The sequence below is a fragment of the Gavia stellata genome, chromosome 23 (genome assembly GCF_030936135.1).
Source record: "Gavia stellata isolate bGavSte3 chromosome 23, bGavSte3.hap2, whole genome shotgun sequence".
Lineage (NCBI taxonomy): Eukaryota > Metazoa > Chordata > Aves > Gaviiformes > Gaviidae > Gavia > Gavia stellata.
Window position 1 is genome coordinate 8,671,717 of NC_082616.1, and position 20,029 is coordinate 8,691,745.

At 40.0% G+C, this 20,029-nt stretch overlaps 1 protein-coding gene across 1 annotated transcript; it reads left to right on the forward strand.

Moving 5' to 3' along the window:
- Nucleotides 1–487: 487 nt before the first annotated feature.
- On the forward strand, nucleotides 488–19,459 carry FERMT1 (FERM domain containing kindlin 1). Its single transcript, XM_009822030.2, has 14 exons — nucleotides 488–653; nucleotides 3,484–3,717; nucleotides 5,251–5,397; nucleotides 5,982–6,195; nucleotides 7,215–7,317; nucleotides 8,917–9,024; nucleotides 9,926–10,057; nucleotides 10,204–10,253; nucleotides 12,779–12,903; nucleotides 14,202–14,308; nucleotides 15,030–15,251; nucleotides 15,936–16,060; nucleotides 17,809–17,950; nucleotides 19,223–19,459. The coding sequence occupies exons 1-14, from the start codon at nucleotides 503–505 to the stop codon at nucleotides 19,394–19,396; spliced, it is 2,034 nt and encodes a 677-aa protein (XP_009820332.1). The 5' UTR covers nucleotides 488–502; the 3' UTR covers nucleotides 19,397–19,459.
- Nucleotides 19,460–20,029: the final 570 nt, after the last annotated feature.

Genomic DNA, 20,029 nt, shown 5'->3' on the forward strand with positions numbered 1-20,029 from the left:
ATAGGTAAAACTACTCTCTGCAGTGGGACCAAGCTGGCACAACTGCAAGTGTAAACTTTCATTTGCATGAAAATTACAGCTGTAAGTGTACAAGTCAACGAAATTCCTTTGTTCACTGGACAGATTGCCAGAACAGATCCCACCCACAACTGCAGGCTTTAGGTGTCCGGACTGGCAGATTAGCATTGTATAGTGGGGAAAACCAGGTAAAACTGGGCTATCTTTACCCAGCTGGAGATACTTGAGTTGGGAGGGGGGGGAATTAGAATAAAACCAAAAAATTCCACATGCCTATCTTGCAAGAGTAATCACAAGAGCAGAGTCTAGTTCAGAGGTAACAAGGTAACACATCTGAAGTTCCAGCCAAGGCCACTGCAAAGTCTTGACAGCATGGAGGTATTCTGAGACTGTGGAGAGATGCATTTGTTTCAGAGTGTGGAGGGAAAATATCCTTTTTGCTTGTTTGTTTTGTTTTTGCAGAGCTTACATAGACCTTTCCAAAATGATTTCCTCAAGTGAATACGGGTCTCATTCCTGGGAGCTCTTGGTGACAGTTGATCATCACTACGAAGAGGTACAAAAGGAATTTTTACTACGGGTCACAGGGGACCTTCATATTGGAGGAGTGATGCTGAAATTAGTAGAACAAATCAGTGAGTAAAGACCTGTTTAATTTACACAGTGTTATTAAAATAATACATGCAGCTTTCCTTCTACAAAAAGAGGCTCCCGCGCATTTTGAAATGGCACTGTCTCACTTACTTCTTCATAGCGGTACACCGAGTGTGTAGGTGCTGCAGGCTCTGGGTTTTTATGTGGCCAGAACCCCTCTCTGGCTGTGACTAAAGCCTCTGTACTATCACAGTGCAAACAAAACTTTGTTTTTGTCTTCCCGTTAGATAAATATAGTTGGACTAGACTAACTATTCAACTCCCTTTCCAGATAGACTTTATAGGTGGCTTGTCTGAGGGGCGATAAAGGTAGCTGATACCCTCTTTATCCATCTGTAGCAGTCAAAGAGACAGGATTAGTTGTAACAAAGGCATTTCAGAAGTTACTGTTTCCTGTGCTATAGTAGCATTCTAGCCAAAATCTGAGCCACGTTATCCATTGCATATATCCAGTAGGGAACAGCTGTGAAGAGCAGAGACCGGCTGAGTCAAAGTTAGGAGATGAAAGGTGAAATACCCTGTGTACAGCCACAGCAAGTCAGCGCTACAGGCAATAAGAGAATCTAGGTTTCTTTAACTCAAAGCCATCAAATGGAGCTGCCTCCCAAAATAATTATTGTACTCTGAGGCTACAGAATGATAGATACAGACAAGGGAGTATGGTATTTGATCGTTCTATCAATGCCACGGGGTTTTCATAAGCAACTCATTCTTCAAATATTGTTCTTTTTCCTGGGATTCTTAAATCTAGAAGTCTTCAGTCACTGACTTCACACAAAAAGGAACCTGTCTGCTAGAATAAACTCACCAAGTGGGAACACCATGAGCTTTGCATTTCTGTGCATTGCTCTAGAAATACAAGATTTGTGTCAACAAAACAAAAGTAAAAAAAATTTCCTGGAAACTTCAGTCTTTTTTACATAGCTTGACTTCAGACAAACAAGAAGAGAAAAACTGAACTATAACAAAACGCTTCAGCAAAATAGTGTCAAGAAATTTAAAATTGGCAACTTAATTTCAGAGTTCTTACTGCCAAATGAATGGTTTTATTTTCAAACAAGGGTTTTGAAGGAAACAAAGGGGAGATGCACGAGATATCCTTTCCAGAAAAGGCTCCCATTCAATGGAAAGACATTTTTACACGAAAACCCTTTGTGATGGAAAAGCTGTACTTGGAGATAGTGATTTTATCAGGGAGTCCCTTTTCCAGCATTAAAGCAGGTAGCATATCTGTGATTCATTTCTACCAACTTTTGTGTATACTTGCACACAAAATTCAGCCAGCAAACCAGTGGTAGCTGGAGTTCTCACTGGGTCAGAAGATTAATTTTTCTCAGTATTTTTGTAACTGGTACTCAACTAGTGCAAAAAGCTTTCTATATTAAATAATATTTAAAGCAAATCTGTAACTAAGTGATTTTTGTCAGCAGCTCTCTTGAGATGCAATTTTTTACCAAGAAACTCCAAAATAGGACAGGGCTCTACTGTGCTATAGACACGCTGAGGAATATCTTCTATCTGGCAGAGCTGGTGAGGAGGAACGAGAAATTATGCAGAAGACTGAAACAACTTGGCCAAGATCACACAGAAACTTTGCCTGCTACTACACATCACTGGCACCTGGGAAGTCATCTAATCTTGGAATTCCCCATGGAACTGAGAGGAGCAATGCTTCATCTCTTTCCTTACGCATGTGCTTCTCATGCTGACCTACTCAAGGTTTTGACACCTTTCAGGTCAGGATAGCTTACTGCTCAAGAGTAATCAGAGAAAAGCCACTGTTCTCCCCCTCCAAACCTCTTAATATAAGTCATGAACAAAGTCTTCTATCTGTACTGGATTCAGCAAGCCTTACTTTAGCTGTATGTTTTCAAAGTACAAAATACACAAACATTTTTTGCTGAAGCACAACACGGGCAGGTCCATATTAGTGAAACAAGACAGTCATCTCTTGGCAGGCCTGTCTTCTCTGAGAAGTTTTTGTAGGCAGCCCTTGTCAATCCCTGGTCTGTCACACCAGCCTGCCCTCCTGCACAGACTAATAAAAGATTTAATTGTACCTTATCACACCATGCCCATTCTACCTCCCTTGCAAGTTTCTACCTCTCTTATGAGTTTCTGCATCCTGTGTGGTAGAGAAGGTCATCTTACTTGTTAGAGAGGTTGTTAACTCTTTCCTGATTGTCACAGGGCTTACTCCCAAAATAATAATTCTTTTCCCTGATTAAAGAACGTTGCCACCGTAAAGTTGTCATAAGTGGGCTGCACTCAGGAGAGCATCCTTATTAGTCTGTGCAGCCACAGAGAAGAGCTGAGAATAGCCCTTAGCAGTGTGTCACCAAGGCTTCAAGGGTCTTATTGCTGGTTCTTAACAGTATAGAGATGAGCTGTTCCCAGGAGATCATGAAAGAACTTGTGCCCATCTGGGTGCACACAAGGCTTTGTGGGAGGATTTTCAGCTTGCACTATCAAGTTGCAAAGTGGGTACCCTTGTTATTGGTCCATATCCCAGCACAATCCAAGCAGCATTGGACCATGTATAGCACCAGATTCAGGAGGTGCACTTTCCCTGTGGACATCTGCAAGATTAAGGCAGTGCCACAGTCAGCACCTAGGTTAACTTTTCAGGGAAAACAAAGTTAGTTCCCAGTGACCACCACAAGTATTCAGCAAATGGGGTCTAGGTCTCAGGAACTGTAGTTGCTACTTTAATGTAAATAAATTCTCCTGTTTGCAGAGCACTGTTTCCAAACAAAGTTTTTAAATATATTTGCTGCATAGTTTGCTAGTAACCATTTTGTATTCTCCTAGAAATACCACAAGATTGGTCGGATTATGCTCTTTGGTGGGAGCAAAAAAAATGTTGGCTTCTGAAAACCCACTGGACGCTCGATAAATGCGGGGTGCAGGCAGATGCTAAGCTGTTCTTTACTACTCAGCACAAAATGCTGCGGCTTCGCTTGCCAAACATGAAGACTGTGAGACTGAAAGTCAGCTTCTCTTCTGTGGTATTCAAAGCTGTCAGTGACATCTGCAAAATTCTCAGTAAGTAAAGCTAAATCCCCTCTGGCAGCTAAGTTGGAGCATTTTATCAGGTGACTTTGGTTTGATGTGAAGTCCTTACTCACAAAACTGTCTAGCTCAAGGAGAAATCTGATTGAGTTGACCCAAGATCAAAAGACAGATTTTTTGGTTTTTAGTATCCAGTGCATGTCAATGGTTCTCGGTTTTTGTGATAACTGAGGCAAACAGTGTCAGAAATGTGTCCCATGAGCTGCAGGAGTACTGGATAGTCAAAGTCCTGTTGATGGTTGTGTAGGGATCCTTGTCCTCCTTGAGCGAGGCTCAGTCCTGCTTATTCTATGCCACTGACTAAGAGCTTGAGCTTATCAAGCTCTTATACCAGCTTTCACTGTAGGCAATTTTACTGGTGTCAGCTGATTTATCACCTACTTTCACTAGCATTAATGATATTCAACTTGGCCTGTTGGTTATATGTATTTACTTCAGAAGGAGCATGTTTTAAACATTCAAAACTTTTATATGCCCCAACCTCTTCAGGTCAGGGCATGCCCAACTACCCCACACGAGCCCATGAATGTGTTGCAGCACTGAGTCCCCATGTCTCTGCTCTTTCCAGTAATGGAGCACCTCCAAGCAGAGATAAGGTTTTGGAGCATGCCAGATCTGTGTGCTTGTGATCCACAGGGATAAGTCGAGTCTGCAGACAGTCTTCAGAATCCCTTAGTTTTAGGGATTCTTTAATTTAGATCTTCAAAGCTTAGGCCAATAACAGATTCATCTTCAGAAGGAATTTACCACCTCATATTGACCACAATGTAGCTTTCAATTTCATCGTTTAGCACTGGATTGTGAAAGGGATAGTATGTCTTTATTGCATTTAACAGCTCTGATAAAATGATGCCATAATTGTTCAACTGACATTTGGCCGAAATAAGTATTTCTACCCACATTTTTCTTCCAGATTGAGTCAGTACAGGAACCCTGTAACTCTTCTCATGAGTGAATACTGTCAAAAATGTCTTTGCTTACCCCAGGATAAAAGTGTTTTTCAGAAACAGAGTGTCAGGTTTGCAACTGGCAATACATGTCTGAATCAGTAGTACATTAGGGAATAGTGTATAGCCAAGACAGAATCTTGTATGTGAAATATAAAATTCTTAAGCGAATAATAGAAGGCTTGAACTTCAAATGTAGTGGTTCCATTTCTGTTCTTGCTTATTCATAACCTCAGACATTGAGGTTATTATGCTCAAAGGTGATTGCAGAGCCATTAGGGAGAAAGAGTTTTTCCCTGGTGTTCTAAAATGCAGTTATGCTTGCTACAAAAGCAGGCTTAAATCCTGTCAAAACTCACTCTCACAGCCCAAAGTCTTTGGTGTTGTTATTGAATTACTGGATTTTCCATGGCTACTGCTTTCAACCTGCTAAAAACAAAATTCAGATTGCAACACAGAGCTTCCCCAAATACTATTACCAACCGTGGGCTTTTTTTGGATGTAAGCTGCTAAGTTTCAAATGCCTCATCTTGCTTCACTTCCCAAATTGCCATTGTAGATATTAGAAGGTCAGAAGAACTCTCTTTGTTGAAGCAATCAGAAGATGCACTCAAAAAGAAAAAGAAAAAAGACAAGAACAGCAAAGAAGCAGTTACAGAAGATATTTTAAACCTGTGCGACTCTCCAGTGAGTTCTGGATTATCAGGTAATGGAAAACCAATATGATTTTGTTCTTCTGACTGAAAATCAAAAAGAGGAAGAAATCCTTTGCTAAACAATTAAAATCAGGGAGACCAGTTTAGTGTAGGATGGTGGTCAGAGAGATGCAGCTGGCCTGAAATAAGTGGCTTCAAGAAGTTACTGAAATCTCCAATGTATCAATATTTTTCTGTTGTCTTTTTAAATGTTTTCCTTTCCATTGATATGAGAAAGGCCATACCAGAAAACAGGTGATCAGCTGTACACAGGATGTGCTGCTCCTCTTTGAAAATGTGAGACCACTCTTAAAATAGTCAACAATTTTGGCAACCTGCAAGGAAAAGGAGAAATAAAGGCTTGAAAGTATGTGTTTCCTATCTCCTACACAACTGAGATATTTCACAGAACAAGGAAGAGCACTTCTGTCCCGGAGGTCACTTCACCTGTGAAAGGACAAGGCCTGCTGTAAACAGCAGAGATAGGAGAGTGTCTTGAAAAAAAGGGGTTAGTCTTCTACGGTGGGAAGTGGTAGACTACCTAAGTCTGAAGGCCGTTTTCCCTGGCATAATACATTACTCTTTTAACTTGCAGGCAGTCCAGGTTTATATAGTAAAACCATGACACCCATTTATGATCCCATCAGTGGGACACCAGCTTCTTCTACCATTACTTGGTTCAGCGACAGTCCCTTGACTGAGCAGAACTGCAGCATCCTCGCCTTCAGTCATCCCAACTGCTCTCCAGAAACACTAGCAGAGATGTACCAGCCTCGGACTTTAGCTGACAGAGCCAAACTCAGTGCAGGGTAAGATGCCTCTCTTTGAGATCTTTGTTTGCTGGCTTAACAAGGGTAGCATTAATCCAGCTTTCTAAGTGTAAAGCAGAATTTGAAAACAAACCCCTGATATATGGATATATTGATACTTAAAAACATGCTTTGATCTAGGTTTTGTTTCAGAAATACTTACTCTTTTTAATCTTTTTTCCTTATTCAACATTCTTGCTTAGGCTATTTTGTTTTAAAGTGGTGAATGATGTGATGGTGCAGGCTCTGGACTAAATTCTGTTGTTAGAGGAAGGCAAATCCAGTTTAGCGTTGTGGGCACAGCTAAAGGACAGTTTGGATAGCAAACTCTAAGGCAAACTCTAAAGGCTTTAAACTGACAGTGGAAATGCACGTGGATAAATTCAGTGAAGCTCTAATGCATTACAAATAGGTGACTTACTGAATTATGCACAAGCAAACATAGCTTATCGTACACCATAGAAGAATACAGAGCACTAGGGGGTTTAGTGGTGCAAGTGTTTAAGAGGACTGTCTCTCTAGCATTAAAATATGGATTGTCATTTTTAGATCTGTGGAGCATGTAACAATGTCTTTGATATTTTCATTGGATTTCACTGGAGAACAGAAGTAGGTAGAATTATAAAACAGCAAATACTGAAATGAAAAGCAGGAGTTCTAAATATTACAGGCAGACTTTTGCCTGACTTAAATGAACCTCCCATTTCTGGAAATCAAGAAAAAAGAATCTTATTGGCATAGGTCACCCCATAACTAGTTACCGCTCAGTTTCTGGCATCTACTCCTGATGTTTTGAATAGTGCTGGAGAAAAAAATAGGAAGATTGTAGGTATTGTGTTTATACAATGAAAGTTGGAAATCCATATGAATGTCCACCTTCTCCAGTTCTGTGAATTTTCCCCAGACTTGCAGGAATTAGAGCTGTTTGTTCCCACTTTTGTTTCACAAGTACATTGGAGCTCTGCAGGTGTGATAGTTTTTCCTGTACAGATGAATCTGTGGGTTGTTTTCTTCCGCAGCTGGCTAGATTCATCTCGATCACTTATGGAACAAGGCATTCTGGAGGACGATCAACTTCTTTTACGCTTTAAATATTACACTTTCTTTGATTTGAATCCAAAAGTAAGAGCTTTGTTTTTATTGCTATTCATTGTTTGCCTGCTTTCATGTCAAGGAGCTATAGCACAAGGATACCGAATTTTAGCTAGGATTTGTTACAGGCCCTTCAGAGATCAAATTCAACTTCTTCCCCTCAGCTAAGGCTGCACTTTTCCCCTCTGCACACTGAATCACTGTTCCTCACATGAAATAAGATCTTAAGTATAAAGATGAGATCTGAAGAGCACCAGAAACAATATCCAGATTTCCAGAGGGCCTGGTTTACTTTCTGCCTCTCTTTTAACAAGAAAAATTACAGGGAAAACTAAACCAACAGTATCCTAAAAGATGTAAAGGTATAAGCCCTATTTTTTAAAATTGCCTTAAAAGTGACATTTATGTTCCACTGCCCTTCACTGAATATTCAGTTTTTCTGGGCTGAAGCCCTCAGAAGCACTCAGGCACTTAAATCAAGTTTGTTTCAATGTAACTGGGCAATTAAATACCTTTGGAAAGTTCAGCAAAAGTGTTTAAGTCCCATTTGAAAAGAAGACTTAGTCTTCAAAAATCACTTAAACGTTTTTCGCAAGTTGCCTCTAGTTTGCCTTTATTTCCACTAAAAGTCAGTCACAGTGGTTGTGTTAAGCCAGTGTTTTTAAGGCTTGGGTGATACATTTAGTGAAATTAAAGCATGATCATTGACCACTGTAAATCAACAAGAGTTCAAATGTGAATTTGAGAGGATTCGGCCTTCACATTGTTATTTTCTGTAAATTCTGTAAAACTCTTTCATTTCAGGCACCTCAGATAAACAGAAGGGCTCTTTCTAGTTCAGGTGACATGGTTTGGGGTGAAATGCCATCCCCACTAAAATTCAAGTACGTGTCTCAACGTCAGCAGCCCAAACATTTCCCTTCTTTGCCCCAGCCAGCCATGGAGCCGTAGGATGAAATAACCCAAAACAGCTTCAGGCAACTTAATAGCTCACCACTACTGGGAGAGGTCACGCTCTAAGGTTTACCCTCCCATCACCTACCTTTCACCAGCTCTGGGGCTTGAATATTTCTGTGAGTCACTTCAGCTTATTAACCAAGTAGATAATCAGAAACAATCAGTATCCAAAAAATGGATAGTGAATTAAAGCAGTTCACAGCAGGATCTGACAGATGTCAAGCCAGTGCAAAGACAGAGCCAGAACCGAAAAAGCCAAGAGCAGAAGAGGGGAAGTGAGGAATAAGAGTTTCTGTCTTTTGGCAGTAGCAAGCTGTTGAACGTCACATTCATATCAGCCGTGTCACATTATTTTCACACTCATAGTGTGGTTTCACATTTCAGTTAAGCCAGTCCAAGGCCTGCTAGCACAAAAGGGGATGTCTTAATCTCCCTTTCTGCTTCAGCCAAGGATTCCTGATTAATTTTCTGTTGGATCAGCAAGCCCCTGTGACCCTAGACACAATCACACGAGCTAGTACAGGGAAGGATGGGAACACACAGCAGGGCAGAGGTGGGGGGAGGAAGGAAACAACATTTATGGCTTCAGCCCAATGTTAGATCAGTTGCAGCTGATCATGAATCTATATCCTGATGGTCATTAATGACCAATGTTGTTCTTTTTTGCTACAGTATGATGCAGTGCGAATAAACCAAATATATGAACAAGCCCGCTGGGCCATTCTGTTAGAAGAAATTGACTGCACAGAGGAAGAAATGCTGATCTTCGCGGCACTACAGGCACGTACTTGATCCAAGTTGCAAAACCCGTTTCCTCGGGAGGCAGGCACAAGCTAGGACAAGACTAGGATAGAGCCCAGGCCAATAGCTCTGCTTGGATTGGGGGTCTGCTGTTTGAGTGAGAAACAATAAGCAGCACCCATCAACTAAACCAACTAATTCAGTAGCAGCACACCATTATTCAAACTGACGCATACAATTATGGAACCATTTACTAACATTATCTAAAGCAAACCATACCCAGGATGTAACTTTGATACCAGTCTGTTCTGAAGGGGACTACTATGAAGTGTTGCTTCCCATACCAGCTACTGCCCCACCCGTTCACACAGTCTTCCTGAAAATTTCTCTAATACATAAATACATATGTTCACAACAGACTGAAGAAAAGCTGTAGCACAATGTGAAGATAGAGACACTATGGATACACAGAAATTTAACATGGCCTAGTGTGGCTTAGTCCCTGACTGTAGGTAATAAGGCACAAATGTTTATTAATAATGAATTCCTTCCTTTTAAATGTAAACAGAGCTGCCAAAAAATTCACGGCCTGCCACTGCGGAACACCACAGAAGTTCGCTGCCAAGTTTCCACCTGGTGTGGATGGCACTTACAGCTGGCAGTACTAGGATGGAAATGTTAGCATTGAGTCAGCCTCACAGAACAGCATGATTACACAGTGAAGGAATACAAACACCGGCAGTTAAAATAGGAAACTGTTATGTGTAATTGCACTGGAGATCATGGTGGACTTACCTGTTTCCTTGTGAAAAAAACCAGGGTTCTGTGCTGCAGAACTTTACGCAGTTGTCCAAGACCCAGAAGACCAAATGGCCTATTTTCATATGCTGTGACTGTGTGTTGCTAACATTGACGATTTGATATTGATGTTTTATTTTAGTATCATGTAAGCAAGTTATCATTATCATCAGAGGCACAAGATTTTACCTGTGAATCAGAAGTAGATGAAGTAGAAGCTGCACTTTCTAATCTGGAAGTGACACTGGAAGGTGGAAACGCAAGTAACGTTTTGGTATGTCCTTTCGGATTCCAGAATGGCTTCAAATTAATCAAATGCATTGGTTCTGATGAGCCTACCTGGTTCCTGATTTTTTAACAGACTTAACAGGCGGTTACAAAGTGCACTGTACTAAAATTATTCCTAATTATTCCTGATAGGAGGACATCACAGACATCCCGAAACTTGCTGATAATCTCAGGCTAGTTAGGTGAGTTATTAAAACTAATAATAAAACATACAAAACAAAAAGCTTAACCCTACAAGAGTTCTCTTGAGTTTTTCATTCTAATCTAATGGTAGATCCTACAGTTATATATTAACAAATACACCAGATAGTTCTAACTAGCCTAATATCATCCTCTTCAAATCTTTCTCTTACTGCTTCTGAGCAAGATTCTCAGCAAATCGTTCTAGCTTTTGGGGTGCTGGGGTAGCTATACTTATGCTTATTAAAAGACCAGGTTCTTTATATTTCCTAGTGCTCATCAATCATCATGTCTAAACAAGAGAGTCTACAATTTTGTTTTCAATCACATTTTACTGGGTTTTGCCAGTGAAAAACTAGAAAAAACATTCAGCTCTCCCTGAGAAGAATTTCTGAAAGCAACCCTGGGGATTTATTTATTTTTTTAAACAAAAGAAACAAACAAATTACCCCTTTCTGACCAAACATGGAGTCTGTTTTTTTCTAATATCAACAGGAGTTTGTGCGATCCCACTATGATATCTTGATTTATGGGTTATTTAAATTACTGCAGTGACCTCAAGTCTGTAATGCCTTTTATCACTAAACAGTCCTTGTGTTTTAGAAAGGTAAAGATTTCTGTTGCACAAATATTCATCATTCTGTTGACAAATCATATTTGTAGTCAGTGAACTGAAAACTGCACCTGAAAATTTTCAACTGTTGTTAACTGTTAAGAATTGTTAATTATTAATTTCCAATTAGGAATTGTATTTGACAGTCAAATTACTAAGGTGGCTTAAGATGAAAGGGAATTTAAGCCTTTTAAGTTCTGTCAGTTACTCGCCTCTAACAATGGACTGTTTATTTTTCCCCAGCAGTAGAGCAGTTTGCTTTTAAAAGCACTCAGCGGTTATTTTTCATCATGAACAAATTCCTATATACATGATGAATCACTTACTAAACCTAAGACATTGTAGAAACTAGGTAAGGTGTAAAACATTTCTTTAAAGGAACAACAGCATGTTGTTACTATAATTATTTCCTTAATTGTAATTGTAAATGCAAAGCTCTGCATGTCGTGCTGCTAGGTCTATTCACATAGTGAACTTTTATTCACATTTATTCACAGTATGCACCACATTAGCACGCTAGTAAATACTGCTTTCAGGTGGGTGACAATATGGTGGAGAATTACAGTATTTTTTCCAAAAACAACAACAAAAAAGCTTTCAAAAATGTTTTCAGCAACTTTTTTGGATAGAAAAAGAATTTTGTTAGTCTAAAAAAATTATAGTTCATTATTTTTGAAGAATGTCACTGTATTGGAAAATTAAAAGCCAAAATATTTGGCAGTTCTGAAAAGGCAAGTTATTTTTTTAATTTAAACATAAAAATCGCCATTTTCTAGAAAGGATTCTAACCTAGGATTTCTAGAAAGGCTCTGGAGAAGGCAAGAGTGGGTATAATAAATCACTGTTTTCCAGTTAGCTGTATACACTTTGTACCATCATCTTAGATTTAAAGGGAAGTACTAAATAGACAGTGGAATGTTTTTTTCTTTTTTCTTCTTTATAACTTCATTGTTGACCTTCGTAGCTAGTTGTGAAGTATTTCTCTACTAAAATAGTGCTAATACCTCTGGGTTTCTCCTGATATATATTGAACCTAGGATTTTATCCCCCTCCCTCGACATGGCTTTGTTAGTGCATTCTCAGTAGAATTAATTATTATTTTTATCTCTTACTGAAGAGAAGTGGGGTGGGCACAATGATTTTGTTTGACCATTAGTATCTGTCAGTTAATTCTCAATTCCAAAGTAGGTATTTTTAAATTTACTCTATGAAAGAAATCAGTTTGCATTAGCAAAGTATTGAAATTAAGTAAAATAATTAAAATGCAGATTATATCCATCTATATACATGGGTGAGGAGCTGGAGTAACACTGCCCTAGTGGAAGAAGATGGTTTAAACTATTACCTTTTCTTGGAGTGCTGCAGAACCTCCATAAACTTAGTGAAGGAATAGAATTTTGTTGTGCTAGATACTATTCAGAAAAGCCAAAAAGATGGTCTCTATTCCCTTGCAGTTTAATGAATTCAAGTTAGTTTTATGGGTGCAAATCTTCTAGATAAGGAGCTATGAAAAACTGAAGCTAATTCTAGTGCATGTGAACAAACTAGCGTGTTACATTAGCGTTACTGAGTTCACGTAAAAACAGAATTAGTCTGTTAGAAGGGAATGGCTTTGATTAGGAGTGGAAGAAAAAAATGTAAGAAAAAACACATAAAGAGAAAGAAAAACAAGAGAAATCACAGATGGGATTCAGCTAGAATCTGGAGTAAAAAACACATCCATACCCGGGATAACTTGAGTGCACTGTTGGTTCCAGGCGTTTGCCATCCCCCTCATTGACACAAGTATGAGTAACCCAACTGAAGCCACGTGTATGACCTCAAAGCAATTTGAGATCTACAGTAATGTTTGTGAGTAACATAGCAATTTTTACGTTTCAATAAAAACAAATGTGATTTCTTTTTTTCTTTTAGGCCCAGGAAGCTGTCACTCAGAACTATCAAGCCATATTGGTTTGTCTTTAAAGACACTTCAGTATCTTACTTTAAAAACAAGGAATCCGCACAGGGAGAACCTATTGAGAAACTAAACCTAAAAGGTAGGAATTTTCTTTTCATTTCTTCCCTTTCTCTATTGCATTCGTGAAGTGAATAAATCAAGGAATCCCTGCGAGACTCAGGAAGGCAAGCACAGTAGCATTTAGTCTTGGAACTTTCTCAGTTACTGACACTCCTAAGCAGGCAGAGTGCATTTGCAGAAGAGGCCTAAACAAAAAGGATTCAATAGCTTAGCCCAAACCAAGATTATCTGGACCTGGCTTGTAAAATGCCATGTACTGCTGAATTCACTTAAAAGATGAGTCAGGTAGAGAATGTGATCTGTGTGACACATTCATTTCCAAATTTTTTTACTCTATGTTAAATGGTAGTACTCACCTCTGTCCTTGGCAAATGCACACTGGTAGCAGAGGATTATGGATGATGCAGTGGACAAGAATGCCATAGGTTGCACCTATGTACTGCTGTGCAGGGACAACTCCAAGACCTTCTCTGTTTGTTTCATGCATGGGGATTTCCATAGCTACAACCAGCTGTAGGTACTTCTGGAGGAGAAACCCCAGGTTTAAACACACGGCAAACACCAGCATCACATATAGCCTCCATCTAGATCTACTCCTGCAGGGACATCATTTGTTCAGCGTCAGGGAACCAGTGATGCCCAGGATTCATCCTAGAAGAAAACTTCTAAATAGAAAGAAGATTGACCCCTGTGAACAAATGGCTCTGCATGCCAATCTGCATACCCTCAGAAGGTCAGATAAATGTATGGTAAAACTAGCCAGGGTGACTGGAACCTCACCAAGTGGCCCACAGCCTTGGTGTCCCTTGGCATCCTCGACTCCAGCTGAATCCAGAAGGCCAGTAATAGAACCATCAACATGAAATACCAGGTCCCCAGAGTTCTCTGGGATCCCTGAATTGGCCAGCCCTGTTATAGATGTCATCTACATCCCATTGTCAGTTCTAAGTTGCTTCTGAAAATACAGTCCAGGCCTTCAAGTCACTTAGGCACTTTTGGAAATTTTACCCTATCATCTTATCAGTTTCTCTCCATTTTAAGTGTTGAGTGTTTCCTAAGATCAGGCTGAGGTTTTGAGGGCACTTGGATCCTTTCTCTTCCACATTGACTAACATGCTCTTCAAGCTCAGAGCGTTCATCACCCTGGCAAGCCAGACCAGGCAGTTAACTAGAACAGAAACATTTCATTACCTTCGAAAGTCTTGGCCCTTGATCTTAAAGAAAAACAGCCATTAAGTACTGTTCTTTAGACTTAATCAGTACTTAGTGGTGTAGTAATTAAATAAATCCATTTCTTCCTGATTCTCTGTGATCTAGGATGTGAAGTTGTACCAGATGTAAATGTTGCAGCGAAGAAGTTTGGAATCAAATTACTAATTCCTGTTGCTGATGGCATGAATGAAGTCTATTTAAGATGCGAAAGCGTGAGTAATAAAACAAGGGAAAGTTTGTATTCCAGATTGTCTAGAAGACCAATTGTCCTGTTCTAGAATTTGTTTAGAAAAATAAGGATGCTGCAGAGGGTGTATTATCTACGTGTTTAGTAAAATTTAAGAATGATGTGGTGGTCTAACAAATGCTTTATGGTTGAGGGGACAAAAGGACAGTAATTCTATGTTTATCATCAGTTTCCAAGTAAAGCTGCTGGAAAGAAAAAAGAACATCCTATCAAAAAAGTAAAAAGAAATTACAATACTTTGCTTCAGTGTTTTCAGAGGACTGGGGTTTGGGTTTTGTTCTCTTCTTTTTTCTTAATTAGAACTCCCCCCATTGAGACAAGGGTAGTGTGATAAGGATCTTAACATTTGCTTTCAATTTCAGTTTATTTCATTTGTATTGAAATGTATCAATCCCAATGGTGTAAAAATGTTCATTAGGTGGAAAACAGTCATGCAATAAAATTTCCAAGAGAATCTGTTCCAAAGTATTGTATTTCTTTGAAAATTTAAAACTTAACTAAAGGCAGTCCTGTAGGTGGAGCTAGCCCAATCAGGGAAGAACAACAGTACTATGGTAACTATACATCCACGCAAATTAAGCGGAGTAACTCCAGAGTGGTTTTATCACACGGTGAAGGATGTGTGAGCAGTAGCCACCTTCATAAATGGTTTGTCCGAAAATATCAAACAATTGTCTTTGTTGCAGGAGAATCAATACGCTCGGTGGATGGCTGCTTGCGTTTTAGCCTCGAAAGGCAAAACAATGGCCGATAGCTCTTACCATCCTGAGGTCCACAAGATCCTTTCGTTTCTGAAGATGAAGAACTGGACCATGTCTCCCCAGGCTGTCTCTGATCCAGAAAGCATAGATATGAAACCAGAATGTTTCGTCTCACTACGTTATACCAAAAAATACAAGTCCAAGCAGGTATCCTGAGCATGGCTTGATGGTTGGGGATGGGTAGTTCCAATGATTGCTTAGGGGTGAGGCTGGATCGAAGCAGCATTTGGAAACCATACAGTAGAATCATCTTGCAGTACTCATTTGTCCCTTTGATATTTAGCAAGAGGCCTTTTCTTTAAAATGAACACACAGACAGGTCTCTCGGCACTTCTTCCAAGTCTTCCTCTGACATCCAAACAGCCTCCTAAGTCACTCTTCATGTCCTCCTCCTGATAACGCTGTCCCTGAAAGTCTCTTCAGAGTAAGAAAGGAAGGTTTTTAAGGACAGGGAGTTACAGTCTACATCTTAAATAACAGTGTCTTCCTGTCCTCGCCTGGATGCCTCTCCTTCCTCTCCACCTAATTCCTTGTCCACTGCTTTTGCTGCAAAAGAGTTCAGCCTACCCACCCTCAGGACACAGTCTCCAGAGCAGTATGCTGGAGCTAGACCCAGCACAGCACAAACCCAGACACTGAGACCTTCCCGCATTGTTCTGCCCTTGTAGCTCAGGACCCATCCCCAAGTGCTCTCTGTAGTACATCTGCATGAACAGTAACAACTAAGTGTCTGAACATGGCATCAGAGCTAATGCTGTTTGATTTAGTGAAAGCAAGGGTATTTTTGTTCTCCAGTCAACTGAAACCTTTCTCTCTTCCTGTGCTCCCCAGTTGGCTGCTCGTATTCTGGAAGCCCACCAAAACGTATCCCAGATGTCCCTAGTGGAGGCCAAGCTGCGTTTTATTCAAGCATGGCAGTCACTCCCCGAGTTTGGCTTATCCTACTACATTGTAAGGTAATCACACTGTTACAGCAATGTCAAGCTGCCGTAACGTGTTCATGGTCCGTGGTTTGCAGGAAGTTCTTTAACTCCCTGTTCTGGAAACATGCTCTATTTTTTTCCCCCACAGACCTTTTTTAATTCTCGTAACTTCCATACTGCTGGTTTTTTCTATAGCAGTAGCACTCAGTAGCTCCATTCCTGAAGTGAGACTCTCCATTATGTCTGCCTTCATACAGACCTGTTGGGTTTTGCCTGAAGGTAACATAGCACTAGGATTAAACCCTTATTGACATACACTCACTAAAATGTAAAAAAATGCATGTCTTGTTGGTGTTCTCAGGTTAGCCATATATCTGTTCACTCCAACTCTTGCTCATTGGAATATGATAAAATGCTAATTTCTTTGGCATTTCATTAAGAAAATGGCAAATGATCCCTTTTTTAGGTTAACCTGGAAGCACAGTCAGCACAAGAAAGGTCCTGTTGTGTTCACAGCAGTTTCCCTGGACACTTACCTTGAATATGGCTGAAACTGAAGAAGAAACTGAAAAGTACTGACACAACCATACTTGGAGGCATCTTCCTTAATTTGTGCTTAACACCTCTTCCAGGGCTACTTAGGAATCATCTGCAGTATAAATTGAACCAGCTGGGAACCGTTCTCTGGCACAGGGGCCAGCTGGCACAGAACAGCCCGCATCTGTACTATTAAACTCTCTGACTTCCCAAAACCCATTAGCCTCATGTGAACTACCAGATCCCGCTGGTCCCTGGATGTTCCAGCCCCTGAGCTGTACCTGGGAGTCATTTGAGAGAGCGCTGTTTGGTTGCAGCCAGAATTCTGCCTGGGACTCTTCTAGCAATTGAACAGAACAGGAGTTCAGTGCCCGGGAATGTTCCCTGTCACTATTTAATTCACAAACATAGATATAGATGTTCTGCCCCATCTGTCACCACTAATTCTGTTAAACAAACAAACAAACCCAACACCTAAACTGCATTTTGTTGTGTGAGGAAAACATCTTGTGGTGAATTTCTACAAACTGATGGGCAGTATCTCAGGGCGGGGGGGGGAGTTAAGTAAGGCACAAACTGTAGTCTAGGTCACATTCTTTCCCCAAGTGCCAGCTTCATCGAAGGAGAGAAGGTTCAGAAACAGGATCAAAAATACTGAAAATATTAACAGCAGTCAGATGAGATTTCTCCCAGCTTTCAGCATGAAGGTATAGGAAGGTAATTTCTTTACCAGAGTGATCTTTTCCTAGCTAGTCCCAACTCAGAAATTTGTGTCCCCCCGAAGTTCTGATACTTTTGTATTTATTTTTAATTAGAAGAAAGTTGAAATGTTAAAATGTCTCAATATTTTTGTAATGTGATTTACACTCAGAAACATGCATATATTGCTAACAGTTGTTTTGATAATGGTGATATATAAAATATTAAATCTATTTTGATAGGCTTATATAATTTAGGTGAATATAACTAGAAGAACATCTTTCAGCATTAATGAAATGAAGCAAGGAAAATTATTGTTGACACTTTTCCAGTAAAAATATAATCAAATTCATGCAGTTTGGCAGAACAGTATTTTTTAGCAGAAGACAATTAATTGGAAAGATTTCAGCCAGATCTACCTGCCTGATTATTGTCCATCTTATACCATGGTTCATCAGCTTACATTTTTGCTTTATAACAAATACTGTTCTAAAGAAGGGTCCAAGCTCTCCTCAATCCCAGGCTTTTGGGGTTTTTTTTTTCAGGTTTAAAGGAAGCAAGAAGTATGATGTGCTTGGGGTGTCCTATAACAGGCTGATACGAATGGATATAGCCACAGGAGATCCTATCACAACATGGAGGTTCTCCAACATGAAGCAGTGGAATGTGAACTGGGAAATACGCCAGGTAAAACTGGAATGGCTCTCTGCATTCAGTCATTACATTTCAGACATTGGAGGATGCTTTCAGAAAACCTTTTTAAACCTCAGAGTGAAAAGATTTTGAATGTGTTGTGACATGTTATTAAATAAGCTGTCTAAAATTTTTATTAACAGAGTCTGTAGTCAAAATTCAGAAACTAAAAGATCTCCAGTTTAAAAGTTCCTACCAAGCTTATTCTTTGTAAGTTGCCCTTGATTTTGATGGGGTGAAATACAGAGACTCAAAGGTAAATTCCAACACATTGTGTTTCTCGCTCTGTCACAGTAAAACTCTCTGTATAGTCTAGTTCATGCATCATCCTCCAAATTGTGGTGATTCAGTCTCTATTACAGGCTGAGGATAGCGGAACCCTGTTTGTCTTTCCAATCCCAAACTGAGATTTTGCAAGGCCAGGGTGCAAGCTCCTCTGCGTCAGTATGCGGTCCCGAGAAAGAAGCTCCGCTGTGTGATTTATACCCAGGTGCTCCTGACCCTGGTGAAGGCTGCTCAGCGGGGCCAGCTGTTGCCCAGCAGTCCACTGGAGAGTTTGGGTTTGAAAGCTTGAAGCCAGCTTTGTAAATTGTAGATTTCTGGGGTGAAACTAGTGTGACCTGATGTAATTCAAGCAGCCTGAAAACTCTTCCTTCTTAAACAGTTTTCAGCATCCATTTGTAGGAACCAGGAGAGACCAGATACAATCCCTAGTACTCTCCTGCAGTACTCCCTGTGCCACAGCCTGTAATCCTGGGTAAAACTGTTGGGTTTGCTTTAAATCTCTCTCAAAAAAGGCAGAATCCACAGTCAGCAACTAACCTCAGTTTGCTGGATTTTAGAACTGACAGTATTTGGAAATCAAAACCTGGACCCTAAAAACAGGTTTAAGGTCAGCACATAAAAATGGACAATATTGAACATTATTGGTGAAGTGTACAAAGAGTCAGGAGTGCCATGCCTGCTCTTCTCAGTGTTCACTTTATACGTCATTAGAACAACTAGTTAAAAGCATCTTTTTGTTGCCTGCCTAAACAAGCAACAAGATTTTGACCACAAGAGGGCCCTGGCATAGCAGAAAACTAAGAAACAAGCAGCCAAACACTCCACGTCCTGCAGACCCAGAAATCTTTACAGCTCTTGGTTAGCAGAGACAGGTGCTGCTTTATCACAGTATTTGTGGTCCAGCTGTGCTCTCACACTTGCTCTTTTTCCCCAGCTGCAGTGTATCACTGTTCCTGATTTTGCCCTATGTATTTTCTTTAGGTTGCGATCGAGTTTGATCAGAATGTATCTATCGCTTTCACGTGCCTGAGCGCAGACTGCAAAATCATCCATGAGTATATTGGGGGCTACATCTTCTTGTCAACCCGCTCCAAAGACCAGAATGAAACACTGGATGAAGATCTGTTTCATAAGTTAACTGGAGGTCAGGAATGAGGTGAAGTAAACTCTCTTCCCTCTACCTGCTTCTCCCCACAGCTAAGAAGACCAGAAATTAAAAAAAAGAATCTGATTGTTAAATGCTGTCTAATAAATATTGTACATGTCAATCTATCTTGTAATATGACTGGACTATTTACAGTTTTTGTTAAATACTGAAGCCGAGGTCACTGGATACAGTATGGCAACTCCATCATCAACACTAGGAAAATTAAATCGTCTTTGTTTTCCTTTTGTACCACTGGAAGTTTTTAAATAAACAGTGTCTAGCCACTGGGCATTTTTGAATCTAGTATTTTTTAATTTCAACAATCTGCTTAAGCATCCAGAACAAGTAACTTGAGGATATAGTACAGCAAAGTTTCTTCTCTGGTACAGCCATGCAACTCCCACTGTTAAACTGGCCATTGTTGAAAAGGCCAGCATTTAACAGAACTAAAGCTGAATAAATACGTATTTTAAAGGTGCATTACTTGTCTAACACTTGTACTGGGAACAGAAAACATTCCATCAGTGTTCCAAAGTCCTGCAGACTGAGCTATCACAACCCAAGTACTGATTACACCATTGTTCAAAAATGTAGCACCCGTGTCTACCTTCATCCACTTAAGTAGTTCCCTTAAAGCCAGA

What these genes read in the sequence shown, in the direction of transcription:
- FERMT1 (XM_009822030.2), top strand. Translation starts at nt 503, where the DNA reads ATGATTTCCTCAAGTGAATACGGGTCTCATTCCTGGGAGCTCTTGGTG. An exon ending in AGAGCCAAACTCAGTGCAGG is followed by an intron (nt 6,196 to 7,214) that starts GTAAGATGCCTC and finishes TTTCTTCCGCAG; the next exon opens with CTGGCTAGATTCATCTCGAT. An exon ending in TTATCCTACTACATTGTAAG is followed by an intron (nt 16,061 to 17,808) that starts GTAATCACACTG and finishes TTTTTTTTTCAG; the next exon opens with GTTTAAAGGAAGCAAGAAGT.